Here is a 23,648-nt window from a genome sequence, read left to right as displayed (position 1 = left end):
TTGGGAGCCGGAGGTTGGTGGCGTTTGGGGGGGTTGCTCTACCATTGTCGGGCGCACATTGAGCCCCGTTGGCACGCAGGCCAGCAGCTTACCACCGCAAGGCTGCTGGGAGCCACAAAGCCCCACGACAGAGGGCGAGTCGAGCTGGGTGAACATCACCAATACCCGCAGCCTAATCCTCCTGCCCTGTACATCTGCGCCGGGCCGGTTTCAAAAGCTAGACCCCCTTCTTTTTTCTCTAAAATCCCCCCTCCTCCCCATCATGCACAAACTCCTTTCTTTTCTCTCAGTTTTATTCTGCAGAAAGAGAAAGGATGGGCTTTTGTTGTGGCCCATAGTGTCACACAGACACAAGACCTGAGGCTGCCAGTCGTCAAATGGAAGCTCTCTGGGTCTTTCACAGCGCTCACTTTGCTCATGTCGACTCGGGGAAAGAGGGGGAAACTCTTATTTTAGCACGTGAAAAGGCTCCAGACAGGGACACGAAGGCCGGCTCTTCACATTGGACACAATTGACTTTGAAAGCCGATGTTTCTCTGACAGTTGTAGGGAGTGTTTGCCGGGATGTTGGCATCATGTTTTAATTGAATTTGACTGTCAGGAGATTTCAAAGGGGCCCAAACAAGCTTATTATAAAAACGGTCTTCTGGGATTCCGCTGAAGAAAACCAGGGACAAACATGAAGAAAAAGGTTAAAAGGCTTTGCTTTGTTGCAATCATTCTGGTTATTTCAAACTTTTACACCGATAAATGTCAATAAACAAATTCAAAAATGTTAAAAGAAATTCTATATTTTTCTTATATCAACAAATCCTATGAAAAGCCAAGCTCCTTCTTTAAGAAAAAAAGCAGACATAATTTAATATTAACATAAAAACACAAATAAGACTCAATCAGTAATAGGGTTGCACAATATTGACAAAATGTGATATATTGCGACATTGATTATGAATATTGCGATATCAATATTAATTTCGATATTTTTAAACATATGTAAAATTACTTACAACACTAACACTAACACTTCCGACATAATATTGCACAACGTGATATCGCAATAACGGTATTGAGTCGATATATCATGCACCCCTAATCAGTACTATCTGTGTAATCACCTACAGGTTTCTGAAAGCTTGTTTTAAAGCCTTTACAGAGTTTGTGTGTTTGTCTGATGGATACAGAGCACAATCTGGAGCTGAGATCAAAAGCAGAGTATTAAGGCCACAGAATAATGAGTTACCTCAAGAATAATGTCATAATATTTCGACAATAAAGTTGTAATATTTTGAGAAAAAGGACATACTTGTCATAGTAAACAGGTGAGTCAGAAACCTCAGCCAGTGTCAGACTGTCAGTGACTTAAACACATAACATCTATTATAACAAGAACAAAACCTGCAGCAGGTGGCTCACACTTTTCAATAATCCATCTGTTGATGTATGAGTTTAGGAAGAGAGAGATGTGCTGAGAGTCTCATTTGATGACAAATGTCTAGTGTACAAGGTCAATTTATGTTATGTTTAGTTATGTTTGAGCAGATGACGTGAACCCTAATCCAGTGTTAGCAGAGACTAAATGACAACTGAGGCCGCCATCTGGTGGAGCTTATGACAAACTGCAGCCTGACGCACGTTCCTCATAAATAGTCTGATACTGAAACAAATCACATGAATGCAGAAGATAAATAAACTCTTAATCTCACATTTGAAATCATTTGTGTTTTCTGAACTTTTTCTAAAATATGCACTTTTAATTTCATTTAATTTTACTTTACTAGCTTTGAAACCTCAAAATCATAGAGACGTCTACTCGTGGTCCAGTGACAGTTTGTTTTGTAGTGAGTAAGTAACTGTTAACATAAAGAAAAGATGTTGAACGGTTTGGAAAGCAGCAGAGAAGTGAAATTACAAATTAAACAGTGAGCTGAACATTAGAGTGTTTGTGGGAATGTGGAGGGACAGTAAAGAGAGTGTTGCAGCTTATTGATCAAAAGATACAGGGAGTTCTTGAATATCTTGCTCTGTTTTGTTATGTTGTCTGTTTGTAGTTGGATGGTCTTTAGGGCGGCTGTATACTTTCATTGTAGAAAAAAATTTGAAGAAACAAAAAGTCAAAACTCACCTTGCTCCAAAGCTATGTCAAGGTATTTACCAAAGAGTCAATAAAACCTCCCTCACAGAGCTCCACTGAGAGGTGGAGCAACAGTGAAAGAGGGGAGCTGCAACATCACATTTCCTGAAATAAATTATTTCCTGAAGTCTATTTCCTGATTCTCTCCAAAGACATCATTCAACTGAATCCAGCAGCTTTTTCTCAACAACAGCAGAATCTCTGCCAAACACTGGTGAGTACACTGAGACAAAATGCACTCACTAAATATGTGCTCAAAGTTAAACCAGAATCCAGAACAAAGAAACAAAGTAACAGAAGATAAAGCAGGCCTCCTAGAAGCTAACTAGCCTATCTTAGATTCCCTTTGGATTGTCGAAAAACAGAGTTGGCTGTGGTTTAATGTGTCATTTTGTTCATTGATTATAAAAAGGTAAAAATATTTTTACAACTTGTATGGCCGGTTTCTGTCCCGTAATTAAAAAACAGTATGGTTTAAAGTACAGTACACAGTTTGACTTTATGTGACATGTCTCTAATTGCCTATAAAGGCCCAACATTTATGTTTTACAATTTGTACAACTGTGAGACACTTTGGTAAGTAGCCATGAACTTTGAACTCACTAAATATTTGGTTGAAATCAGAGTATGACTTTTTATTTGACATCTTATTTACCATATACAAAATATCATGCCAGAGAACTGTACATTTTGCCGAACTACAAAACGGAGGTAAAAACAGCGACAGTGAATTGAACTACAGCTAGTTAAGGTTAGACAGAACACAGTCCCAGCTTTAGTTTGAGCTCATTTTCAGACTTTTACCAACCTGTTTCTTTCCTGGAATTGGAAAATCTGTTTAGATTACATCTTAATAACTGAGTTTGGTATGCAGCATACATATAGACGGCAGTATTGAAATAAAACAAAAAGAAAATGTAACGCTAGATAAACTATTGAAGGGTGAATTGCCCTTTGGATTGTCCAAACAGAGTACAATGTCTGATTTAATCTGACAACTTTTATTGCATGTATAGTCATAAACTTGACATTTCACAACTTATATAAGTGTGACACACTTTGTCGGTCAGTAGTCTTGAACTTTGAACCCGGTTCTCTCATTCTCTATAGTTCCTACTGTCTGCCTTTTCTAGACAGAACAGCTGATAATATTTACTGTGTCAACAAAAGTGTTGGGCAAGTTACTTCCAAAATGTAATACATTATTGATTACTAGTCACTGTCATTTGAGAGTAATTAGTTATATTACAATATTACTGTCTCTGAATTGTAATGCTTTACACTACTTTTGCATTACTTTTGAGTTACTTTCACCTAAATAAAAGCAGAAGTATGACTTGGCAGGTAGCTTGTGAATTTCACCACGGGATCAACCGTCTCATCTTTATCCACTTTAATACATAATAATTTATTCATATTATTTTGTATTATTAATCTGAATCTGCAAAGAAACTAAAGCTATAAAATAAATAGTGAAGTGAAACGTACAATAGCCTACTTGACTTTGAATTGTGGTGGACTAGAAGTAGCCTAATAAGTAGGAGAAAATGAAAATACTCAATTAAAAGCACCTTATAATTGAATGGAAGTAGCCTACGGTAGGCTATAGTTACTTTCCACCGCTGATAAAATGTAATGATATTACGTTTAGCAAGAGTAAACATTAGTTCCCGACATGTTGTTATCTGTCAGCTGCTCGGGCACATTGCTGTCGGCACTGACAGGACACAGATGTTGTCCCTATAGCCTACCGTCTCTGGTCCACGGGAACAGTGACGGAACAGCTCGCTTCAACGCAGCATAAAAAAACTCCTGAAAATAATGTCCATGTCGCAAATGTATCCGTCTCTGCAGTCATTTCAACCACCATATCCAGAAACAGGAACTTGTGGACTTTTTTTTCTGTGCCGAAATGTTTCGCGGTGTTGGTGAATTCTTAAAAAAACAAACGCCACTAAATTTCGGGTTAAAATGCGTTGTAACTCGCGTTACTGAGATTAGAACGGGTATAATATTACCGACATTTTATTAGTAATGCGTTATATTACTGCGTTACAGCAAAAAGGAATACATTACTGTAATTGCGTTACTTTTGTAACGCGTTACTCCCATCACTGGTCAACAACAGGTATGAACTCAAAACCAAGCTCTACTCAGACAGGAAGTTTCGTGGGGGTTGTTGAGAGACGTTGTTACACTATCCTGCAGTTTTCATTTCCCATACATGTATAAGCAAATATTGGCTATTGTATTAAAAATTAGATTCATTATTTCAGATATAGTTATTTATTACCCAGCCAAGGTAAATGTTTTGGAATGAAGATCTTCATGTTAGGACTTATTTTCTGAGGCTGGTGATCCCATAAAATACCACTGCTCAACTGCACATCTACGCTCTCCTTCACTCGCAGCAAAGTCCAGGACCTGATTGTATATTGGGGCATCTTAGTAAATCACATGGTTAATAAATGAAGATTAAGGATGCAAATTTATTCCACCCATTTCTCACTTCCAACTCGTCAAATACCGACGCTTGGTCAGCAGTGTTGGGGGAGTGACTTTTAAAAAGTAGTGTTTGCTCGTTACTCGTTACTTCTTAAAAAACGTAATCTGTTACTTTAGTTAGTTACCCCCTATGGAAAGTAACTTTTTATGTTACTCGTTACTTTTACGTTACTTTTATGTTGCTAAATAAGTATCTTTCTGAAAGTGGGAGATTCGACAGCATTGATAGACAACATTTCTTCAACGATGAACATAGCAACAAGTTTGTCCAACTCTTGTTTAGTTACCTGCTGGTGAAAATGAAGTTTTAGCTGCTTATTTGGGCTTGGACTCGACATATAATGATTTCCCCGGGGATCTCGAGCTACAAGCTTCATGTTAGCATGTTTTCCTTTCAAATGCTTGGTGAGGTTGGCAGTTGAGTTAACGGCAGTGGACAAAAGTTTCAACGAGTTTGAAGTAGTGGGAATACCTCCATCCCTCAAAAGTTAGCGTTGGCTGCTTCTCGCTTGCCATGATTGCTCTGCTACCAGCCTCTGTCACGTACTGTGTGGAGCATGTGACTATTGTGCAAGCGCGCAGCAGAGAAGGCAGTGTCGCTGTCAAATCTGTCCCTGGGAAAAGTAAGGTTGCGCCGAATTAAAAAAGGAACTACGTTTACCCAGAAAAAGTAGTTACGTTAATTTGTAACACGTTCACGGTCAGTGGCTCTCAGCGTCAGATAACGACGCAAAAATCACCATTTACGTCAGTATAGGACACACCAGGCAGAGCAGCAGCTTGACTGCAGCGCTATAAGATGACATAGTATAAAAGTGACAACGGTAGCGAGTATTGTGAAAGAGAAAATAAGGAGGCAGGTTAAGGTGGTGGATGGGTCAAACAACACAGGACTTTTACACAGGAGACTGATGTTCATGTTCTTTTTTTTATCCCACTCACAATCTTTCCCTAACCCTAACTAAGTGGTTTTACCCTGCACATTGAAAAATGACACAAAATTGGTCCCGACCTAGACAAAAAGTGGTGCCAAGGGTCCCGACCTATCGCATTGAAAAAAACAAATAAAGTAAATCTTTCCCTAAGTTGAGTGCAATATGACAAAAGCATCCAGGATGGCACAAATAATAAGTAAATATGTTAAAAGTTTGATTTTTCCACACTTTTTGTCCACAGAGTGTCGATATGTCTGCTGCCAGCTGTCTGCTGACTGAAGATCAGTTTCTGTGCTCCATCTGTCTGGATGTGTTCACCGATCCAGTCAGCACACCATGTGGACACAACTTCTGTAAAAACTGCATCACTCAACACTGGAATATTAATGTCCCCAATCAGTGTCCTAACTGTAAAGAGGTTTTCTACACCAGACCTGAGCTACGGGTCAATACTTTCATCTCTGAGATGGCTGCTCAGTTCAGACAGTCAGCTCAACCAAAATTCATCATCAGCAGTTTAGAGCAAGGGTCCAAACCACGAGAAGTTCCCTGTGACGTCTGCACTGGAACCAAACTGATGGCCCTGAAGTCCTGCCTGGTGTGTCTGGTCTCCTACTGTGAGACTCACCTGGAGCCTCATCTGACAATGTCAGGTCTGAAAAGACATCAGCTGATCGACCCTGTGAAGAACCTGGAAGGCAGGATGTGTACGAAGCACGATAAACTGCTGGAGCTGTTCTGTAAGACCGACCAAATGTGTGTCTGCATGCTCTGCACCATTTCAGACCACGTGCTACATGATGTTGTTCATTTGAAAGAAGAATATGAAGAAAAGAAGGCCAAGCTGGGGAAGACAGAGGCTGAAATTCAGCAGATGATCCAGAAGAGACAACTGAAGATTCAAGAGATCAAACACTCAGTGGAGCTCAGTGAGGAAGATGCAGACAGAGAGATATTAGATGGTGTTCAGGTCTTCACCGCTCTAAAGGAGTCTGTTGAGAGAAGCCAGGCTGAGCTCATCGACACGATCAAAGAGAAGCAGAGAAAGAAAGAGAAACAGGCTGAAGGTTTCATCATTGAGCTAGAACAGGAAATCTCAGAGCTGAAGAAGAGAAGCACTGAGGTGGAGCAGCTCTCACAGTCTGAAGACCACTTCCACGTCCTCCAGAGCTTTGCCTTCCTCAACACTGTTCCACCCACGAAGGACTGGACAGAAGTCAAAGTCCATCCACCAATTAAGGGAACTGTGGTGAGAGCTGTGAATCAGCTGGAGGAGACGCTCAGTAAACAGATGATAAAGCTGCTCGCCGAGGCCGAGCTGAAGAGGTTCCAGCGGTCTGCAGTGGATGTGACACTCAACCCTGATACAGCACATCCCAAACTCATCTTGTCTGATGATGGAAAACAAGTTAAACATGATGATGTAAAGAAGAATCTCTCAGACAATCCAGAGAGATTTGATACTGGCCCAAATGTTTTAGCAAAGCAGAGTTTCTCTTCAGGAAGATTTTATTACGAGGTTCAGGTTAAAGGGAAGACTCACTGGTATTTGGGAGTGGCCAGAGAGTCGATCAACAGGAAAGGAAGCATCACACCAAGCCCTCAGATTGGCTACTGGTTAATATGTTTGAGTAATGCAAACGAGTACAAATCTTGTGCTGACCATGTAATCTGTCTCTCTCTGAAGTCTCGGCCTGAGAAGGTAGGGGTGTTTGTGGATTATGAGGAGGGTCTGGTCTCCTTTTATGACGTTAATGCTGCAGCTCTTATTTACTCCTTTACTGGCTGCTTCTTCACTGAGAAACTCTACCCACTCTTTTGTCCTTGTAATAACTATGGTGGTAAAAACTCTGCCCCTCTGATCATCTCTCCTGTCAATCATACTGAGTAGAACAACCATTTGATTTTTTACAAAAAATATTCACTATATTTATATGTATTGGTGATTTATGGTGTATACATTTTAGTTTTTTTATATTCTGATTGGGTGTTTTTCCCCTGTCACAATGCACCAAGTTCCCAGCACTGATTGATATTATCAAATGTAGTCAAATTCTAAAAACTGCATTACCTGCATTGATTTTGTTTAATGCATGGGTGCCAAATTCAAACCATTTGTCTAATCATTAAAAATATAATAATTTACATAATAACTGTAAGCAAGGAGCCAGGTTTAATTCAGCCCAAGACTATTTGTGCTAGGACATTGATCAATCATAAGCGTAATAGATAAGCACATAAAAATCTGGGTCCTGTTTTAATGATAGCCGGACAGATTCTTCTAGGACGATGGAAAAATGAAGGGGTGCCTTCAATCCAACAGTGGCCTTGTGAGATGGTTATGGTGGCGGCTTTTAAGAAATAACATCAGCTTGAAAGATTGAATGTATACACTAGAAAATAGGGAAAGTACTTTTTGGAGGGCTCCTAAGAAGCCATAGCCTGGTTGACACCAGACCCTTCTCAGTTGTAACTGAGAGTAGGTCTGGGGAAGGTTCATTCACAGCCCATTTCCAAAGGGGCGTCACCAATGGCCTCTGGGCACAGTTGGATAGACTTAAAACCACTCAGACTGATGAAGGAGATGACGTATGTTAATATATCAGACTTTTGCCGAATCCAGTCAGCAAGACCACGACAACATCTTTTTTAGATATGAAGGCTTCGAGTGTTGTTCTTTGCTCGGTTTTTAACAAAAAGGAAACGATCAAATCGCTTAAAACAGATGCGATAGCTGATTCGAACGAGTGCAGCCGTCTTTGTTATGTACAAAATCTGCTTCAACGTCGCTGCGCTATTGTCATCGTGTGAAGCCCGCCTCAACGGTTGTGATTGGTGCCTCAATTTGGAAAAATTGGAAATGGGCTTGAATGGGCTCTTGGACTTGCAGAGCAAATTTCTCAAATTTGCCGGAAGTTCGTCAGGGTTTTCCCAGGCTAAAGCCATGTGCTGTGGAAAAGCATATACTTTGTGCTTATTGTTGTCACATATACATGTTTATTTGCTTTATAGATTTTTGTCTTTTATCTCAATTCATCTAATTGTCTTGAATAGTATGGTTATGTCATCTTTTCTTCATTTTTGTCTAAGTAAGTCTAAGTAAGGAGTGGGGGGGGAGGGGGTGGCCTCAGGGAGGAGGGGATATGTTATTGTAAATTTTACGTTTTGTATGTCACTTTAAAAAATAAATTGAAAAAACAATTGTTAATCATAAAACATAAGAATTGGTGTCACAAATTATTGATGTGCAGTTTATAAATAAGACAAGAGATTCACTTTTCCATCTTCTTTTTCTTTTTATATAAACAAAAGCAGAATAAAGTGTTTATTGTGTCTGATTAAGTTATTTAGTTTTTTATTAATATCAAACCTGAAGAAAACAGCTGATGCTCTTGCTCTCATGCTCTTAATGAATAACTACAGAGTCTGATGCTGAAGCAGATATGAATGCAGGAGCACAATCAGTTCCAAGTCTGAAAGTACTCTGTCTAATGTCATTGATGAGTTTTGTGTTTTGTAGTTGTTTTTTAGTTTTCACTTAAGAAGACTTTTACTTAAAAGGTTTTGCACTACTTTTAAAAAGGGAGAATCACAGAGAAGCACGTTACTGCAGTGGTCCAATCAGAAGAATTCTCCATCTCAGTTTTAAACTTTTATTTTCCTCCTTCTTATAATGTTTCTCACAGAGCTCCACTGAGAGGAGCAACACTGAAAGAGAGCTGTAACGTATCATTTCCTGAATTGAAAGTGAAAGCTGTCTGACCGATAACAGAGCTACAGTTGAGACAACTCTCTCTGTTTCTCTCTAAAGAAACTGAATCCAGCAGCTTTTTCTCAACAACAGCAGAATCTCTGCCAAACACTGATGAGTACACTGAGACAAAATGCACTCACTAAATATGTGCTCAAAGTTAAACCAGAATCCAGAACAAAGAAACAAAGTAACAGCAGATAAAGTAGGCCTGCTAGATGCTAAATAGCCTAGCTAAAATTCTCTTCGGATTGTCGACAAACAGAGTTGGGTGTGGTGTCTGATTTAATGCGTCATTTTGTTCATTGATTATAAAAAGCTACAAAATTGACATTTTTACCACTTGTATTGCCGGTTTCTGTCCCGTAATTGAAAAACAGTATGGTTTAAAGTACAGTACACAGTTTGACTTTATGTGACATGTCTGTAATTGCCTATTATCAATCCCAACATTTATGTTTTACAATTTGTACAACTGTGAGACACTTTGGTAAGTATCCTTAAACTTTTAAACTCTTTCCTCTTAGCCTCACTGTCTCTGTAGTTCCTGCTGTCTAGCTTTGTAAGACAGAACAGCTGATTATTTAACAACTGGCAGTGGTGGAAAGTAGGTAGGTCTACATACTCAAGTACTCAGTATGTACATAGATAATGATAAGATAAGATAAGATATACTTTATTGTCCCAAATTTGTTTTGGACTCTTTGGACTTTTTAAGGCCTTAAAAGTCTTGAATAACATTCACAAAGTTGTACATTTCGTTTACAAATTATGTCTTGTCCTTTCATAGGATGAAATAAATATGTAACGTCCTCAATAAATGCTTTGTGTGTGTGTGTGTGTGACTTTACAATTTACTCCGTGTGACTGGGATGTAAAATGACAGTACAGGTACTATTCACGTCAGTGTTTTTCTTTACGCTCTTGACCATGGAGTGTGCGTGGACCGTTCTCTTAATACATCCATGGCGCGGACACGGGGTGCGCGACACATGGATGTAGCTAGGCAATACAACAATAATAATGGCGCAACATGGTGTTTTATCTTAAATCCGTGGACATGGTGAGAAAGCTCTGGCCCTAAACATCCAAGCTCAGGCGCAAATCAATCAGTTGTCAGGAAAGAAAACAAAACGTCTCGCACCGTGCTACTAACAAGCTAACGTTAGCTTGTCGGTTAGAATGGGCAAGTGTCTGAAGGTCTGGCCATAGATGCGGACCAGCTGGCGGACGAGGCTGAGAGCAATGTGGCTGAGGTTAGCACAACAAGCGGATCGGCGTGCGAGTCAGTCTAGCGCTAATGAAACGGGGGAGCTGGAAGACGGAGAGAGGGTTGTGAATAAGACGATGACGGTGTCGGCGGTGCTCCACCTTTGGTAGGGTATGTTTGAAAAGCAGCCAACATGCTAACGCACATTTGACGGTATCACCCAGATGTGCCGATCACCGGGGTGAGAAAAAAAAAACCCGGAGCCCAACTCTTTATTCCGCTGCTATTAAGCAGCCTTCAGATGCATAGCAGGACGGGATGAAACAATCACTGAAGCAATTGGCATTTACATTGGCATATTATATTACATTATATAGCCAAAGTGGGACTAATTGTGACACCTCCATAATGCACGTTTTATTTTTTATCATCCTATTTATTTTGTTTTTTTAAGTTTCATAGAATAAGAGCGATTCATGCGACAAATACTTTATTATTTGATGTTATTAGAGTACAAACATGCCTTTGTGAACTAAATAGGATTGTTGAGTATTATAATAAAATGTTATATTAAATTCAGGTGAAATTACCTGGTAAATCATTATATGGCTGTGAAGTTGGCATTACATTTCATCCTAGGTGGTAGTTAAAAGGTCTTAAAAAGTCTTAAATTGAACTTGAAGAATCCTGGGGGTACCCTGTATAAACTGTACCGAATGCAATTTATTATCCCATCTCTATCCCAGCTTAAGACATGTCCACAATCTTTCACAATTTGCGACGGAATGTTTTGACTGAGCGTGTTAATATAAAATAATTGATAGCACAAAACCCAGAACCAGTTTCCTCGCATATTAGCGTCATGATTTGTGTGCGTCTAATGGTAACCACTATTTGGCAAGGCCACTAGCCATCATGGATGCGTTGTTGCTAACGGAAGGCACAGACGTGTCTGAGATAGATACAACAGTGTTTATTGTAAAAATTTTACAGTTTGAATTTAAATAATAAAAACAGCTTTCACTGAAAAGTTATATATGTTTCATTATTAGTAGCTCTTGAATAAAAACAGTGAAGTCTTGTAAACTTGATTTTATAGATTTGACTTAGTGTTGAATTGCATATTAACAAAAAAAAAATCTCCCTAAACACTTTTGGCCTGAAGTAATTAAATAGAGTGTAAGGAAAAGCCTTTCTAGAATACGATTGCTGCAATAGAAAAGAACAGCAATGGTTAGTCGTGGGATGGTACTGAAATATTGTTTGGTTCATCAGGAAAAGAGAACACTCGCTATACTCCCTTTACTCTCTTTGCTGTTAGCATCTTGTTGTACATTAAAAACGAATAGGGCGCCATTGCAAAAGAGGTGCTATCTGCATATGTAGATGTGAACAGTTTATGACAGATTTTTTTTCACTTTAATCCCTGTCGTGTGCGTGTGTGTGTGTGTGTGTGTGTGTGTGTGTGTGTGTGTGTGTGTGTGTGTGTGTGTGTGTGTGTGTGACAGCCGACCAGCGAGCTCATTATGCCCGCAATCGCTTTTGAAGCTTTTTAATTCCAAAAAGGCAGAGAGTGTAAAGTGCAAGCAATGTAAATTAAAATACAAATATTTCACTTCAATTACAATATAAGCAGCAGCGTAGCAGTATTATATCATTTAGTGCAGTGCTGGGCGGTATACTGGTTCATACCATATACAGGTATTCATTTCACTGGTGATATGGATTTTTCTGATACCGTAATACCGGTCCTGAATTTACTCAATCATATTGATGCATTATAACAGAATTTAGGATGACTATCCTAATATTCCACTAATGATAGTTTTATATTATGAAACAAGTAATCAAGTGATATGTAATTAGTTTTGTTTTTTACATCTTTATCCTCAGAGTGTCGATATGTCTGCTGCCAGCTGTCTGCTGACTGAAGATCGGTTTCTATGCTCCATCTGTCTGGATGTGTTCACTGATCCAGTCGCCATACCATGTGGACACAACTTCTGTAAAACCTGCATCACTCAACACTGGGATAGTAATGTCCGGTGTCAGTGTCCCAACTGTAAAAAGGTTTTCAACACCAGACCTGAGCTGCGGGTCAATACTTTGATCTCTGAGATGGCTGCTCAGTTCAGACAGTCAGCTCAACAGAAAGCCAGCAGCAGCAGCTCAGAGCAACAAGTGTCCAAACCAGGAGAAGTTCCCTGTGACGTCTGCACTGGAACCAAACTGAAGGCCCTGAAGTCCTGCCTGGTGTGTCTGGCCTCCTACTGTGAGACTCACCTGGAGCCTCATATGACAAGGTCAGGCCTGAAAAGACATCAGCTGATCGACCCTGTGAAGAACCTGGAAGGCAGGATGTGTACGAAGCACGATAAACTGCTGGAGCTGTTCTGCAAGACCGACCAAATGTGTGTCTGCATGCTCTGCACTGTTTCAGACCACAAGACACATGACGTTGTTCCTCTGACAGAAGAATATGAAGTTAAGAAAGCAGTGCTGGGGAAGACAGAGGCTGAAATTCAGCAGATGATCCAGAAGAGACGACTGAAGATTCAGGAGATCAAACACTCAGTGGAGCTCAGTGATAAAGATGCAGACAGAGAGATATTAGATGGTGTTCAGGTCTTCACTGCTCTGAAGGAGTCTGTTGAGAGAAGCCAGGCCGAGCTCATCGACACGATCAAAAAGAAGCAGAGAAAGACAAAGAAACAGGCTGAAGGCTTCATCAAAGAGCTGGAACAAGAAATCTCAGAGTTGAAGAAGAGAAGCACTGAGCTTGAGCAGCTCTCACAGTCTGAAGACCACCTCCACCTCCTCCAGAGCTTCTCGTCCCTTAACGCCGCTCCATCCACCAAGAACTGGACAAACATCAGCATCCGTCCACTTAAATACGATGGGATGGTGGCGAGAGCTGTGTATCAGCTGGAGGAGACGCTCGATAAACTGATGAAGAAGCTTTTTGAGGCCGAGCTGAAGAGGGTCCAGCGGTATGCAGTGGATGTGACACTTGATCCTGATATAGTACATCCCAAACCCACCCAGTCTAATGATAGACAACAGGTAAATCAGGGTACAGAGTGTAGATGTGTCTTATCAAAGCAGGCTTTCACTTCAGGAAGGTTTTATTTCCAGGTTCATTTTAAGAAGTGGTCAGATTGGACTTTAGGAGTGGCCAGGAAGTTGACCAACATGAAGGAAGAAACCATACTGAGCCCGTCAAATGGTTACTGGACTGTATGTCATAAGTGGAAAATGTTGGGTACCAGTAGGTACTATGCTCCTGCTGGCCCTTCAGTCCATCTCTCTCTGAAGACAAAACCTGAGAAAGTGGGGGTGTTTGTGGATTATGAGGAGGGTCTGGTCTCATTTTATGACGTTGATGCTGCAGCTCTTATCTATTCCTTTACTGGCTGCTCTTTCACTGATAAACTCTACCCATTCTTTAGTCCCTGCCCGAATGATGGTATTAAAATACACAGCCCTAGTGAGAATTGTGTATTACAATGAAAAGGGAAGAAATTTTTCTGGATTAATCCGGAATTTTTAGGGGATTAAGCCCTAACTACCATTGTTATATCACCACTGCATGGGACATAATGCCAACTAGGGAAGTTGATTAAATATCTGAGCCTAGTCCGACAGCCTAGCTTTAGCAGGGATGATTCTTCATAATGATTAGGGGGACAATATTTATATGTAAACCTATATCTAAATAATATTCCGATGTTTATTCCACATCACATGCCATCTGATCATTTGACTTGATGACATGAGATACCACAATCATATACACCTGAGGAAGGCCAAATTTTGGGCTGAAACGTGTGTGCCTGATTCTGCACCATAATATCTTTTCGGAGCATTACACTGGTGTGCAGACTTTACCTTATTTGAATACTCCATTTTCTTTGTCCTGCACCCCTTAAATGCCTCATGGGCCAGAGATACAAACAAATTCAAAATATATGAATCAAACTGAAGAAAAGACCCAAAAGAAATTTGACATAAGAACTATGTGTCAACTTCTGAGAGCAAACCAGATCATCTGACAGAAGCTGTTGCAGAGGCCTTTACCATAAATTCTGTTTCCAACAAACTTCGCTTCTAACTTCATCAAGACCTTTTGAACTTTCTGCCTTAAGCATGCTTAAAAATATAGCATACCTTGCTAAAGGACAGCTTGTTAAGGATGTTTTACGCATGACGTAGATAGGTAGAGATTTAAGCCAATGTACTAAATGTGTTTTAACCAATCATAAAGAAATATATTAATTTGATTTAGTTGTTTTGAATATGCTGTAATATTGTAAATATATAACAAAGTCTCAATATATACATTTTCAGGTGTCATTGTTTGTGTTTTTGAGTATATCCAATCATTAGGAGATGTGTTGTTTGCAGTGGTGGAATGTAACGAAGTACAAATACTTCGTTACTGTACTTAAGTACATTTTTCACGTATCTGTACTTTACTTAAGTACAATCAATAGTACATACTTTTGACTTTTACTTCGTTACATTTTGCAGCAATTATCTATACTTTCTACTCCGCTACATTTCTACAACGTTCCGTTACATTTTCGTTACATTTTCTGATCAGATACTCTGCTTGGTCATATGTGAAGCATCCGTTCATATAAGGTTAATATACAACCCGTATATCTATCTTAAAAACACTCCCGGTCCTCCTCAGCTGTGAAGCCACGTACTTGTTGTCCGAGCCTGTGTGTTCTTGCTAAATAAATGTGTGCAGCATTCACTGTCCCGTGGGAAATAATGTAAAGTCGAGCTTCATGCAGATCACCCTGATAGATAACCAGAATTGTAAGTCAGAATGTAAACTGAGCCACAGATGGCAAGCACAATTACATTAACCTAAAACTAACTAAATTAAAATGCCACAGCCCATACAGTTTTTTTTTTAAATTATTAGAATATATACATTAAGAGAATAAATCGTTATGCAAGCAGGCTACTAGACTTTTAATACTTAAAGTACATTTAAAATCAGTTACTTTTTACTTTTACTTAAGTAGGGTTTTCATTGTTGTACTTTTACTTTTACTAAATATATCTCTGGTTATTTGTACTTTTACTTCCTTGTACTTCCTTACTTCCTCCACCACTGATTGTTTGTGTTTTTGAGTATATCTAATCATTAGGAGATGTATTGCTTGTATTTAGGTATATCCAATCATACATAGTGTTTATCGCTCCAACTGTGTAAAAAGGAGACACATAAGGAAAGTCCTCTTCTCTCTAGCTGGTTGATCATTTTTAGAAGCCTTTTTCTTTTGTATAGGATTTTAGTGTGATTGCATGATTGTCAATCTTTAAATAAAACCAGATTGTACACTCTACAATCTAACCAAAGGTCCTGGTTCTGTTCTTTTGCTACAGCCTGCCTAAAGGTAAGGGACTCCTTGGGAAAGGCTGAACATTTTTAAGGAATAAATGTGGATTTCAAATAAATGCTGAATCATTGAATCAATCAATCAACATGACAGCAATTTCTACAGCAAAGAACAAAATATTTATGAACTTGAAAGAAGAAACAAGAGAAATGAAACCTACTGTTACTGATTATACCTTTTTCTGTTTTAAGTTTCAAGTATTTTGCCCCGAGTTATTAACCCAATTTGTGACCGTTTCCTATCCAGTTCACCTGAAATGCCATGTATGTAATATTTTCAATTTGGGGGATTTAAAAGTCGTTTTTTTTTTTAAATTGTTTTCAGTAAAGCAGACATAATATTGACATTTGGAGTTTTTTTTAAATCATGCATATTTATTTTTGGGAAAATAATATGCTTAGTTCCATGATGGAAATAGCCTAAATGATAGAAATAAACTGGAGATAAGTTTAAATGATCAACTAAACAACAATAAACATACTGTATAATGTTGACTAATGATCACAAAGTTTAAATCATGTACCTTTAAAGGTCCAATGTGTAGGAATTTCTCCCATCTAGCGTTGAGATCATATATCAATCAACTCTCTCGCGCCACGCAGTTCAAAGTACGTATTACAGCTACGGTAGCCTTCATGCTTCAAAAAGCCGGTCTCTTGCTCTTTTCAATCTCCTTTTTCAGGGCGAAGAAGAAGACTCCTGTTCCTGAAATTTGGATTTTGAATACGTGTGGTCCTCCATGTTTCCTTCTTCAAACTTGCCGGGGCCGGGAAGCTACGATACCCGTTAGCAGCATTAGCAGCACCTGTGAGTTTATCATGTGACAGCAAAAACGTGAAAGGCGGAGCAGTATGTCCTGTATGTCCCTTACCGGCTAACGTATTTCAAGATGGAGCATGAATATGGAGCGTCTACCCCAGTTCATGGGAATGCAAATGTAAAATGTCAAGCCAAAAGGAATACTTGGAATTGATGGTGGTGGTAAATATTCATGAAAAAGGACAGGTTTGTGAACGGGCAACACAGATTTTGATAATGAACAACTAAACATGTTATACACTGGACCTTTAAGCAACACCGGAACTAAATAATGAGACTAAAAATTTCAAGTTATGCAGCTAATAATGAGTGATACAAACTGGCTGCAAGACCAGGCTTTTAAAGTGAGTCTGTTAATTAGCTACTGCATCATGACAATTAACTACAAACAATGAACAGTGAATAAACTGCACATCAAACAGGAAGTTCTTCAAACGTCAGCATTTACATAGTTTTCATGAGCACACACAACAATAAACTAGTCTACACAATGAACTGTGCATTAACCATCCACTCCTCTCCTGTTGCTGCAGTGACTGACTGAAAAAGCAGACACTGGTTCTGTGCAACTCCCTTTTTAGCCCACTACGTGTCACTGCCGGCCTTTGAATGAATGCAGGAGTTAAAGAACTCTTAATCTCCTAGACCTTCACATGTCTACACTATAAGATTTTTAACATAATTCAGGAAAATAAAAGTCATGATTAAATATCATCCATGTTTTCCAGTGGTGGTAAATCAATAATGACCTTCTTCTCTCTCCGATTAAGGAGCCATTTTTGAAATATGCACTTTTAATTTCAATTACAAATTCCTTAAAATCACAGAGAAGTCTACTTGTGACACAGTGACAAAGGTTTTGCATCTCAGGATTTATTTTTTTTTTCACCTTTTTCTCCTGTAATGTGATCAGCGAGTAATCAGTCACATAAAGAAAAGATGGTAAACAGTTTGGAAAGAGTTAATAAAACCTTCCACACAGAGCTCCACTGGGAGGTGGAGCAACAGTGAAAGATGAGAGCTGCAACTCAAATATCCTGAAATGAAAGTGAAAGTTTGTCTGAGCGACAGCAGAGCTACAGTCAAGGCAACTCTCTCTGTTTCTCTCTAAAGAAACTGAATCCAGCAGCTTTTTCTCAACAACAGCAGAATCTCTGCCAAACACTGGTGAGTACACTGAGACAAAATGCACTCACTAAATATGTGTTCAAAGTTAAACCAGAATCCAGAACAAAGAAACAAAGTAACAGCAGATAAAGTAGGCCTGCTAAAAGCTAACTAGCATGGCTTAGATTTCCTTTGGATCATCCAAAGTACAAAGTACAGTGTCTGAATTTGACAATTGAAAATTGACATTTTACAACTTATATAACTGACACACTTCGGTAAGTAGACTTGAACTTCAAACTCTTTCCTCTCAGCCTCATGGTCTCCGTAGTTCCTGCTGTCTGTCTTTGTAAGACACAACAGCTGATCATATTTACTGTGTTTCAACAACCGGTATGAACTCAGAACCTGAGCTCTACTCAGACAGGAAGTTCCACTCAGAACAAATGTTGATCTGAGGTCCATCGATGGCCGTGGGGGTTGTGGATATATCATTTCTTGCAGTCCAGAGCAGTGGCTTCAATCTTTTCTTCTGCACATTTAATGTGTCTGATTCTTTGCTCACCATATCACCATCCACTCCATCTGTTGCAATAGCATCTGTATTTTGTCCATCTTTCATTTGTTATAACTCCTTTATTCCCAAAAATGTGTGTTGGTTAATGGTGACTAAAGTAGGGCTGCAGCTATCGATTATTTTAGTAATCGAGTATTCTACCGATTATTCCATCAATTAATCGAGTAATCGGATAAGAAAGACTTTTGTTTTATTGAACAGCAATAATAAACAATAGTTTGGTTAAATTTTCGGAAAAAGCTACATTTTTGTTGCCTACATTGCTTACAATATCATCTCTCAAAAAACTAAACATATGAAGTGCATTTAAGTGCCATATTACATTGTAAAATTTTTTAAGAAAACATTTTCTGAAATGACATCAACCTCACACTAAGGCATACATTAAACATACATAAACATAACCTTAAGTTGTGCAACTTAACTTTTAGAACTACAAGTTTCATCCTGAGACTGATCTGTATATAGGCCTATATATATATATATATATATATATATATATGAAAATATTAATTATACTCAATCTATTTTAATTTATATATTTGATACAATGCTACACAGCTCTGTTACACTTATGCAAATAGATCGTTGATCAGCTGTTTCTCCGTGAAGAGAGAGTGAGAGAAAATGGTGCGCAACAATCAGTAACAATAAACAACGGACAAATAGAGTCTTTAAACGGTTGCTAACTGGTTGAACCACCATTTGTCATTATGATACCCTTTTGGCAAAGTAAAAAGTAGCAACCTGTGGAAAAAGGAAAAAAGTCATGGCTTAGAGGCGTATTACCGCCACCATGTGGGACTAGAGTCGCTACACTCTCATTATGGGCTCTCTCATCAGTCTCACTCAGGAACGCCTTAGTTAATTGAAAAATCTAGTCATAAAATGCTGTATGACGGGTCTGGTGTTTGGCTTAATATCAAACTGGTTTGAACATTTTTAAACTGGGCCAAGGTTACATCTGAGCTCTACTTCACTCTCAGCATAGTCGAGGACCTGACTGCATAATGAGCTGTCTTCGTAAATCAGACCCTGAACACATGCAGAATGAGATCAACAATTTATTCACAACCACAGCTCATATTTGCTTTGCGGAAATATCTTAGTAAATTTGGACCTCAATTAGGTGCAATACAAGAACAGCATTCAAGATGGCTCTCCTTATATTCCAGTAATCATAGTTTGATTTAATGAAACAACCCAAAAGATGTGTAATTACAGTTTTTCACACTTTTTGCCCTCAGATTGTCCAAATGTCAGCTGCCAGCTGTCTGCTGACTGAAGATCAGTTTCTGTGCTCCATCTGTCTGGATGTGTTCACTGATCCAGTCACCATACCATGTGGACACAACTTCTGTAAAACCTGCATCACTCAACACTGGAATATTAATGTCCAGTGTCAGTGTCCCAACTGCAAAAGGCTTTTCAACACCAAACCTGAGCTGCAGGTCAATACCTTCATTTCTGAGATGGCTGCTCAGTTCAGACAGTCAGCTCAACAGAAAGCCAGCAGCAGCAGCTCAGAGCAACAAGTGTCCAAACCAGGAGAAGTTCCCTGTGACGTCTGCACTGGAACCAAACTGATGGCCCTGAAGTCCTGCCTGGTGTGTCTGGCCTCCTACTGTGAGACTCACCTGGAGCCTCATCTGACAATGTCAGGTCTGAAAAGACATCAGCTGATCGACCCTGTGGAGAACCTGGAAGGCAGGATGTGTACGAAGCACGATAAACTGCTGGAGCTGTTCTGTAAGAACGACCAGATGTGTGTCTGCATGCTCTGCACCGTTTCAGACCACAAGACACATGATGTTGTTCCTCTGACAGAAGAATATGAAGGAAAGAAGGCCGAGCTGGGGAAGACAGAGGCTGAAATTCAGCAGATGATCCAGAAGAGACGAAGGAAGATTCAGGAGATCAAACACTCAGTGGAGCTCAGTGAGGGAGATGCAGACAGAGAGATAGCAGGAGGTGTTTTTGTCTTCACCGCTCTGAAGGAGTCTGTTGAGAGAAGCCAGGCCGAGCTCATCGACACGATCAAAGAGAAGCAGAGAAAGACAAAGAAACAGGCTGAAGGCTTCATCAAAGAGCTAGAACAGGAAATCTCAGAGCTGAAGAAGAGAAGCACTGAGGTGGAGCAGTTCTCACAGTCTAAAGACCACCTCCACTTCCTCCAGAGCTTCACGTCCCTGAATGCTGCTCCACCCACCAAAGACTGGACACAAGTCAGGATCCGTCCACCACATAAGGGGACTGTGGTGAGAGCTGTAAATCAGCTGGAGGAGACACTCAGCAAACAGATGAAGAAGCTGCTCGCTGAGGCCGAGCTGAAGAGGGTTCAGCAGTTTGCAGTGGATGTGACACTCAATCCTGATACAGCACATCCAAACCTGACCCTTTCTGATGATGGAAAACAAGTTCAACATGGTGATGTAAAGAAGAATCTCTCGGACAATCCAGAGAGATTTGATACTTGTAATTTTGTTTTATCAAAGCAGAGTTTCTCTTCAGGAAGATTTTACTACGAGGTTCAGGTTAAAGGGAAGACTCACTGGAATTTAGGAGTGGCCAGAGAGTCGATCAACAGGAAGGGATACATCCCACCGAATATTCAAAATGGTTACTGGACCATGTGGTTGAAGAATGAAAATAAGTATGAAGCTCTTGCCTGCAATGCAGTCCATCTCTCTCTGAAGTCTCGGCCTGAGAAGGTGGGGGTGTTTGTGGATTATGAGGAGGGTCTGGTCTCCTTTTATGACGTTGATGCTGCAGCTCTTATTTACTCCTTTACTGGCTGCTTCTTCACTGAGAAACTCTACCCATACTTTGGTCCTTGTAATAACAATGGTGGTAAAAACTCTGCCCCTCTAATCATCTCTCCTGTCAATCACACTGAGTAGAACAACCATTTGATTTTCCACAAAAGATTCAGTATGATTTAATGTAGTAAATGTATATGTACTGGTGATGTGTGGTGTACAGTGCATTGTTGTTTTTTTTCAGATTCTAATCATTGCATTTAGCATACAGTATTTTTCTGTTGTCTTGTCTTTGATTTGTTACATTGCTTCTTACTACTACTACAATACACCAATGTTACCACACTGATTGATATTATGTCATGTAGTCTGACGTATTCTAATAACTGTGTTACCTGGTTTCAAGACTGTTGAATCATCAGAAAACAATATACTCGGAAATAAGAAACTTTTGCACATTTTTAAATGTAATGTATTTATAAGAATTGTGGTATACTGGCACATATTACTAAAGGGCAGTTAATAAATGGTGAATTATTCTCAATTAACATTTTAAAGCCAGCAGCACGCATGTGTATGGAACGCTACATAGTGCCACCCAGGGAAGGACTGTTGATTAAATATCCGAGTGCGAAGTCCCACAGCCTAGGTTTAACTCTGATGATGTCAATCGGCAAAATAAGATTCAGTGTGGACAATGGACAGATTAAGAAAGATAAATTTGCCTCAGAGTACATTCATTTCATTAAAATTATTATTTGAAATGTTTAAATTATGTAAGGGATAATGTCCAATGATGTGTCTATTATCAGGAATTAATGGATGATGGGGAGGCCATTACTTCCTGATTATGGACACCTTGAAGGGCATTATCCCGCTCATACCAAGAAAATGAAATGAAGACCATTCATTAATATTTTCATGCATTTTTCCATCAAGATCTAAAGTTTTCACAAGGTATAACTCGGTTTTCCTGGTAACACCTAGGGTTTGACTAATACTTGGAACAATCATATACCATAACGTTGTTTTTGATAGATCCAGCTACGTGGAAAACAACCTACGCTAACCCCTTCAAGGCTTCATGGAACAGAGATACAGAAAATGGACAAACAATCAAACAATAAAGATAATAATAATCTGGTATTAGAACTTGACTAAGCTGTTGCAGAGGCCTTCACCATGAATTATGTTTCCAACGAACTTTGCTTCCAACTCAAGTTACTACACCTGGGACACCTAACTCCAGTGGACATCCTTAGTTGTGACTGACATCAAACCTTTTTGAACTTTATGCCTTAAGTATGCTTAAAAATAGCATACCTTCTAAAGAAGAGCTTGTTAAGCATTTTCTATATATTATCACTTGTTTCATGTATGATGTCGATAGATGGAGATTTAATCTAATGTATTACTTGTGTTTTAACTAGAGATGGTCCAATATAATTTTTTCCTTCCCGATTCCGATACCTGAACTTACGTATTGGCCAATACCGAGTACCATAGGCGTAATTTACAGGGGGGATGGGGGAGTTGCAGCCCCACCCCCCATAATGAAAAATGGCCGGTTCAAACCCCCCCCCCCAAAAATCTAATTATAATTTCCTGTACATAAATAAAGACATTTGCACCATAAGTTGATGCAGAAAAGGCACAAATTGTTGCAGAAAACTTCACCAGAATACAGAAAATTAAGTGTTTGACACTCAAAATGTCAAGTTTGCTCAAAAGTGGAGATCTAAACCCCCCCAATGCTGAACCCAAAGTTACGCCCTTGCCGAGCACTGATCCGAAACCAGTGTGTTAAGAAATACATATATTTTATTATGTTTTAACAGCTGTATACTACTATCCCTGTATAGATGTGACATGATGTCTATTTCTAGCCAATCATAAAGAGATGTATTGATCTGATTGATTAATTTTGAACATGTAGTAATAAAGTAAATATATAACAAAGTCCCAATATATACATTTTCAGGTTTCATTGCTCGTTTTTTTAAGTATAACAAATCACTGAGATGTATTGCTTGTGTTTTTTTTAAGTGCATCCGATCATAGTTGTTTGTGTTCCAACTTTATAAAAAGGAGACACACAAGGAAATAGTCCTCTTAGACTTCGCCGTTTTTGAACTGTGCAGGTTACCTGTTTTTGAAAGATTGTCAAGCCTTGAATAAAACTAGATTGCACACTCTACAATCAGACCAAAGTTCCTGGTATTGCTCTTTTCTCTGAAAGCCGCCTGCCACAGACTCACAACTAACAGCAAGGGACTCCTTGGGAGTTGCTGACATTTCTAGGGGAAGAATGTGAATTTCAAATGAATGCTAAATTGTTGAATTGAATGCCCAAATACAGACTTGGGTCTTGGTGATGGTGAATTAAATGATTGTATTTGATTACTCTACTAATTACTTACTTATTTCTTCAGTTTTG

General features: G+C 39.2%; 2 protein-coding genes and 1 pseudogene across 4 annotated transcripts; all 3 read left to right on the top strand.

The window, feature by feature from the left end:
- Positions 1-2,236: 2,236 nt before the first annotated feature.
- Positions 2,237-8,679, top strand: LOC144521815 (E3 ubiquitin-protein ligase TRIM39-like). Its single transcript, XM_078256436.1, has 2 exons — positions 2,237-2,345; positions 5,813-8,679. The coding sequence occupies exon 2, from the start codon at positions 5,822-5,824 to the stop codon at positions 7,460-7,462; it is 1,641 nt and encodes a 546-aa protein (XP_078112562.1). The 5' UTR covers positions 2,237-2,345; positions 5,813-5,821; the 3' UTR covers positions 7,463-8,679.
- Positions 8,680-9,295: 616 nt separating this feature from the next.
- LOC144521814 (E3 ubiquitin-protein ligase TRIM39-like) lies at positions 9,296-15,908 on the top strand. 2 transcript variants are annotated; one of them, XM_078256433.1, is made up of 2 exons: positions 9,296-9,437; positions 12,427-15,908. In XM_078256433.1, the coding sequence occupies exon 2, from the start codon at positions 12,435-12,437 to the stop codon at positions 14,040-14,042; it is 1,608 nt and encodes a 535-aa protein (XP_078112559.1). In that variant the 5' UTR covers positions 9,296-9,437; positions 12,427-12,434; the 3' UTR covers positions 14,043-15,908. The 2 variants fall into 2 exon arrangements, with proteins under 2 accessions (XP_078112559.1, XP_078112561.1); XM_078256435.1 differs by lacking the exon at positions 9,296-9,437 and adding an exon at positions 9,846-9,933 and having other exon boundaries at positions 12,426-15,908.
- A 1,902-nt stretch (positions 15,909-17,810) lies between these two features.
- LOC144521813 (E3 ubiquitin-protein ligase TRIM21-like) lies at positions 17,811-23,619 on the top strand (annotated as a pseudogene). The gene is made up of 2 exons (XR_013502357.1): positions 17,811-17,935; positions 19,700-23,619. The product of XR_013502357.1 is annotated as an E3 ubiquitin-protein ligase TRIM21-like (transcript).
- The last annotated feature ends 29 nt before the right edge of the window (positions 23,620-23,648 follow it).

Source organism: Sander vitreus, chromosome 8, assembly GCF_031162955.1.
Source record: "Sander vitreus isolate 19-12246 chromosome 8, sanVit1, whole genome shotgun sequence".
In the NCBI taxonomy this organism is placed as follows: domain Eukaryota; kingdom Metazoa; phylum Chordata; class Actinopteri; order Perciformes; family Percidae; genus Sander; species Sander vitreus.
This window is presented reverse-complemented; position numbering and strand designations above follow the sequence as displayed.

Excerpts from the sequence above, each read along its gene's own strand:
- LOC144521814 (XM_078256433.1), top strand. The coding sequence starts at position 12,435 with ATGTCTGCTGCCAGCTGTCTGCTGACTGAAGATCGGTTTCTATGCTCC.
- LOC144521815 (XM_078256436.1), top strand. The coding sequence starts at position 5,822 with ATGTCTGCTGCCAGCTGTCTGCTGACTGAAGATCAGTTTCTGTGCTCC.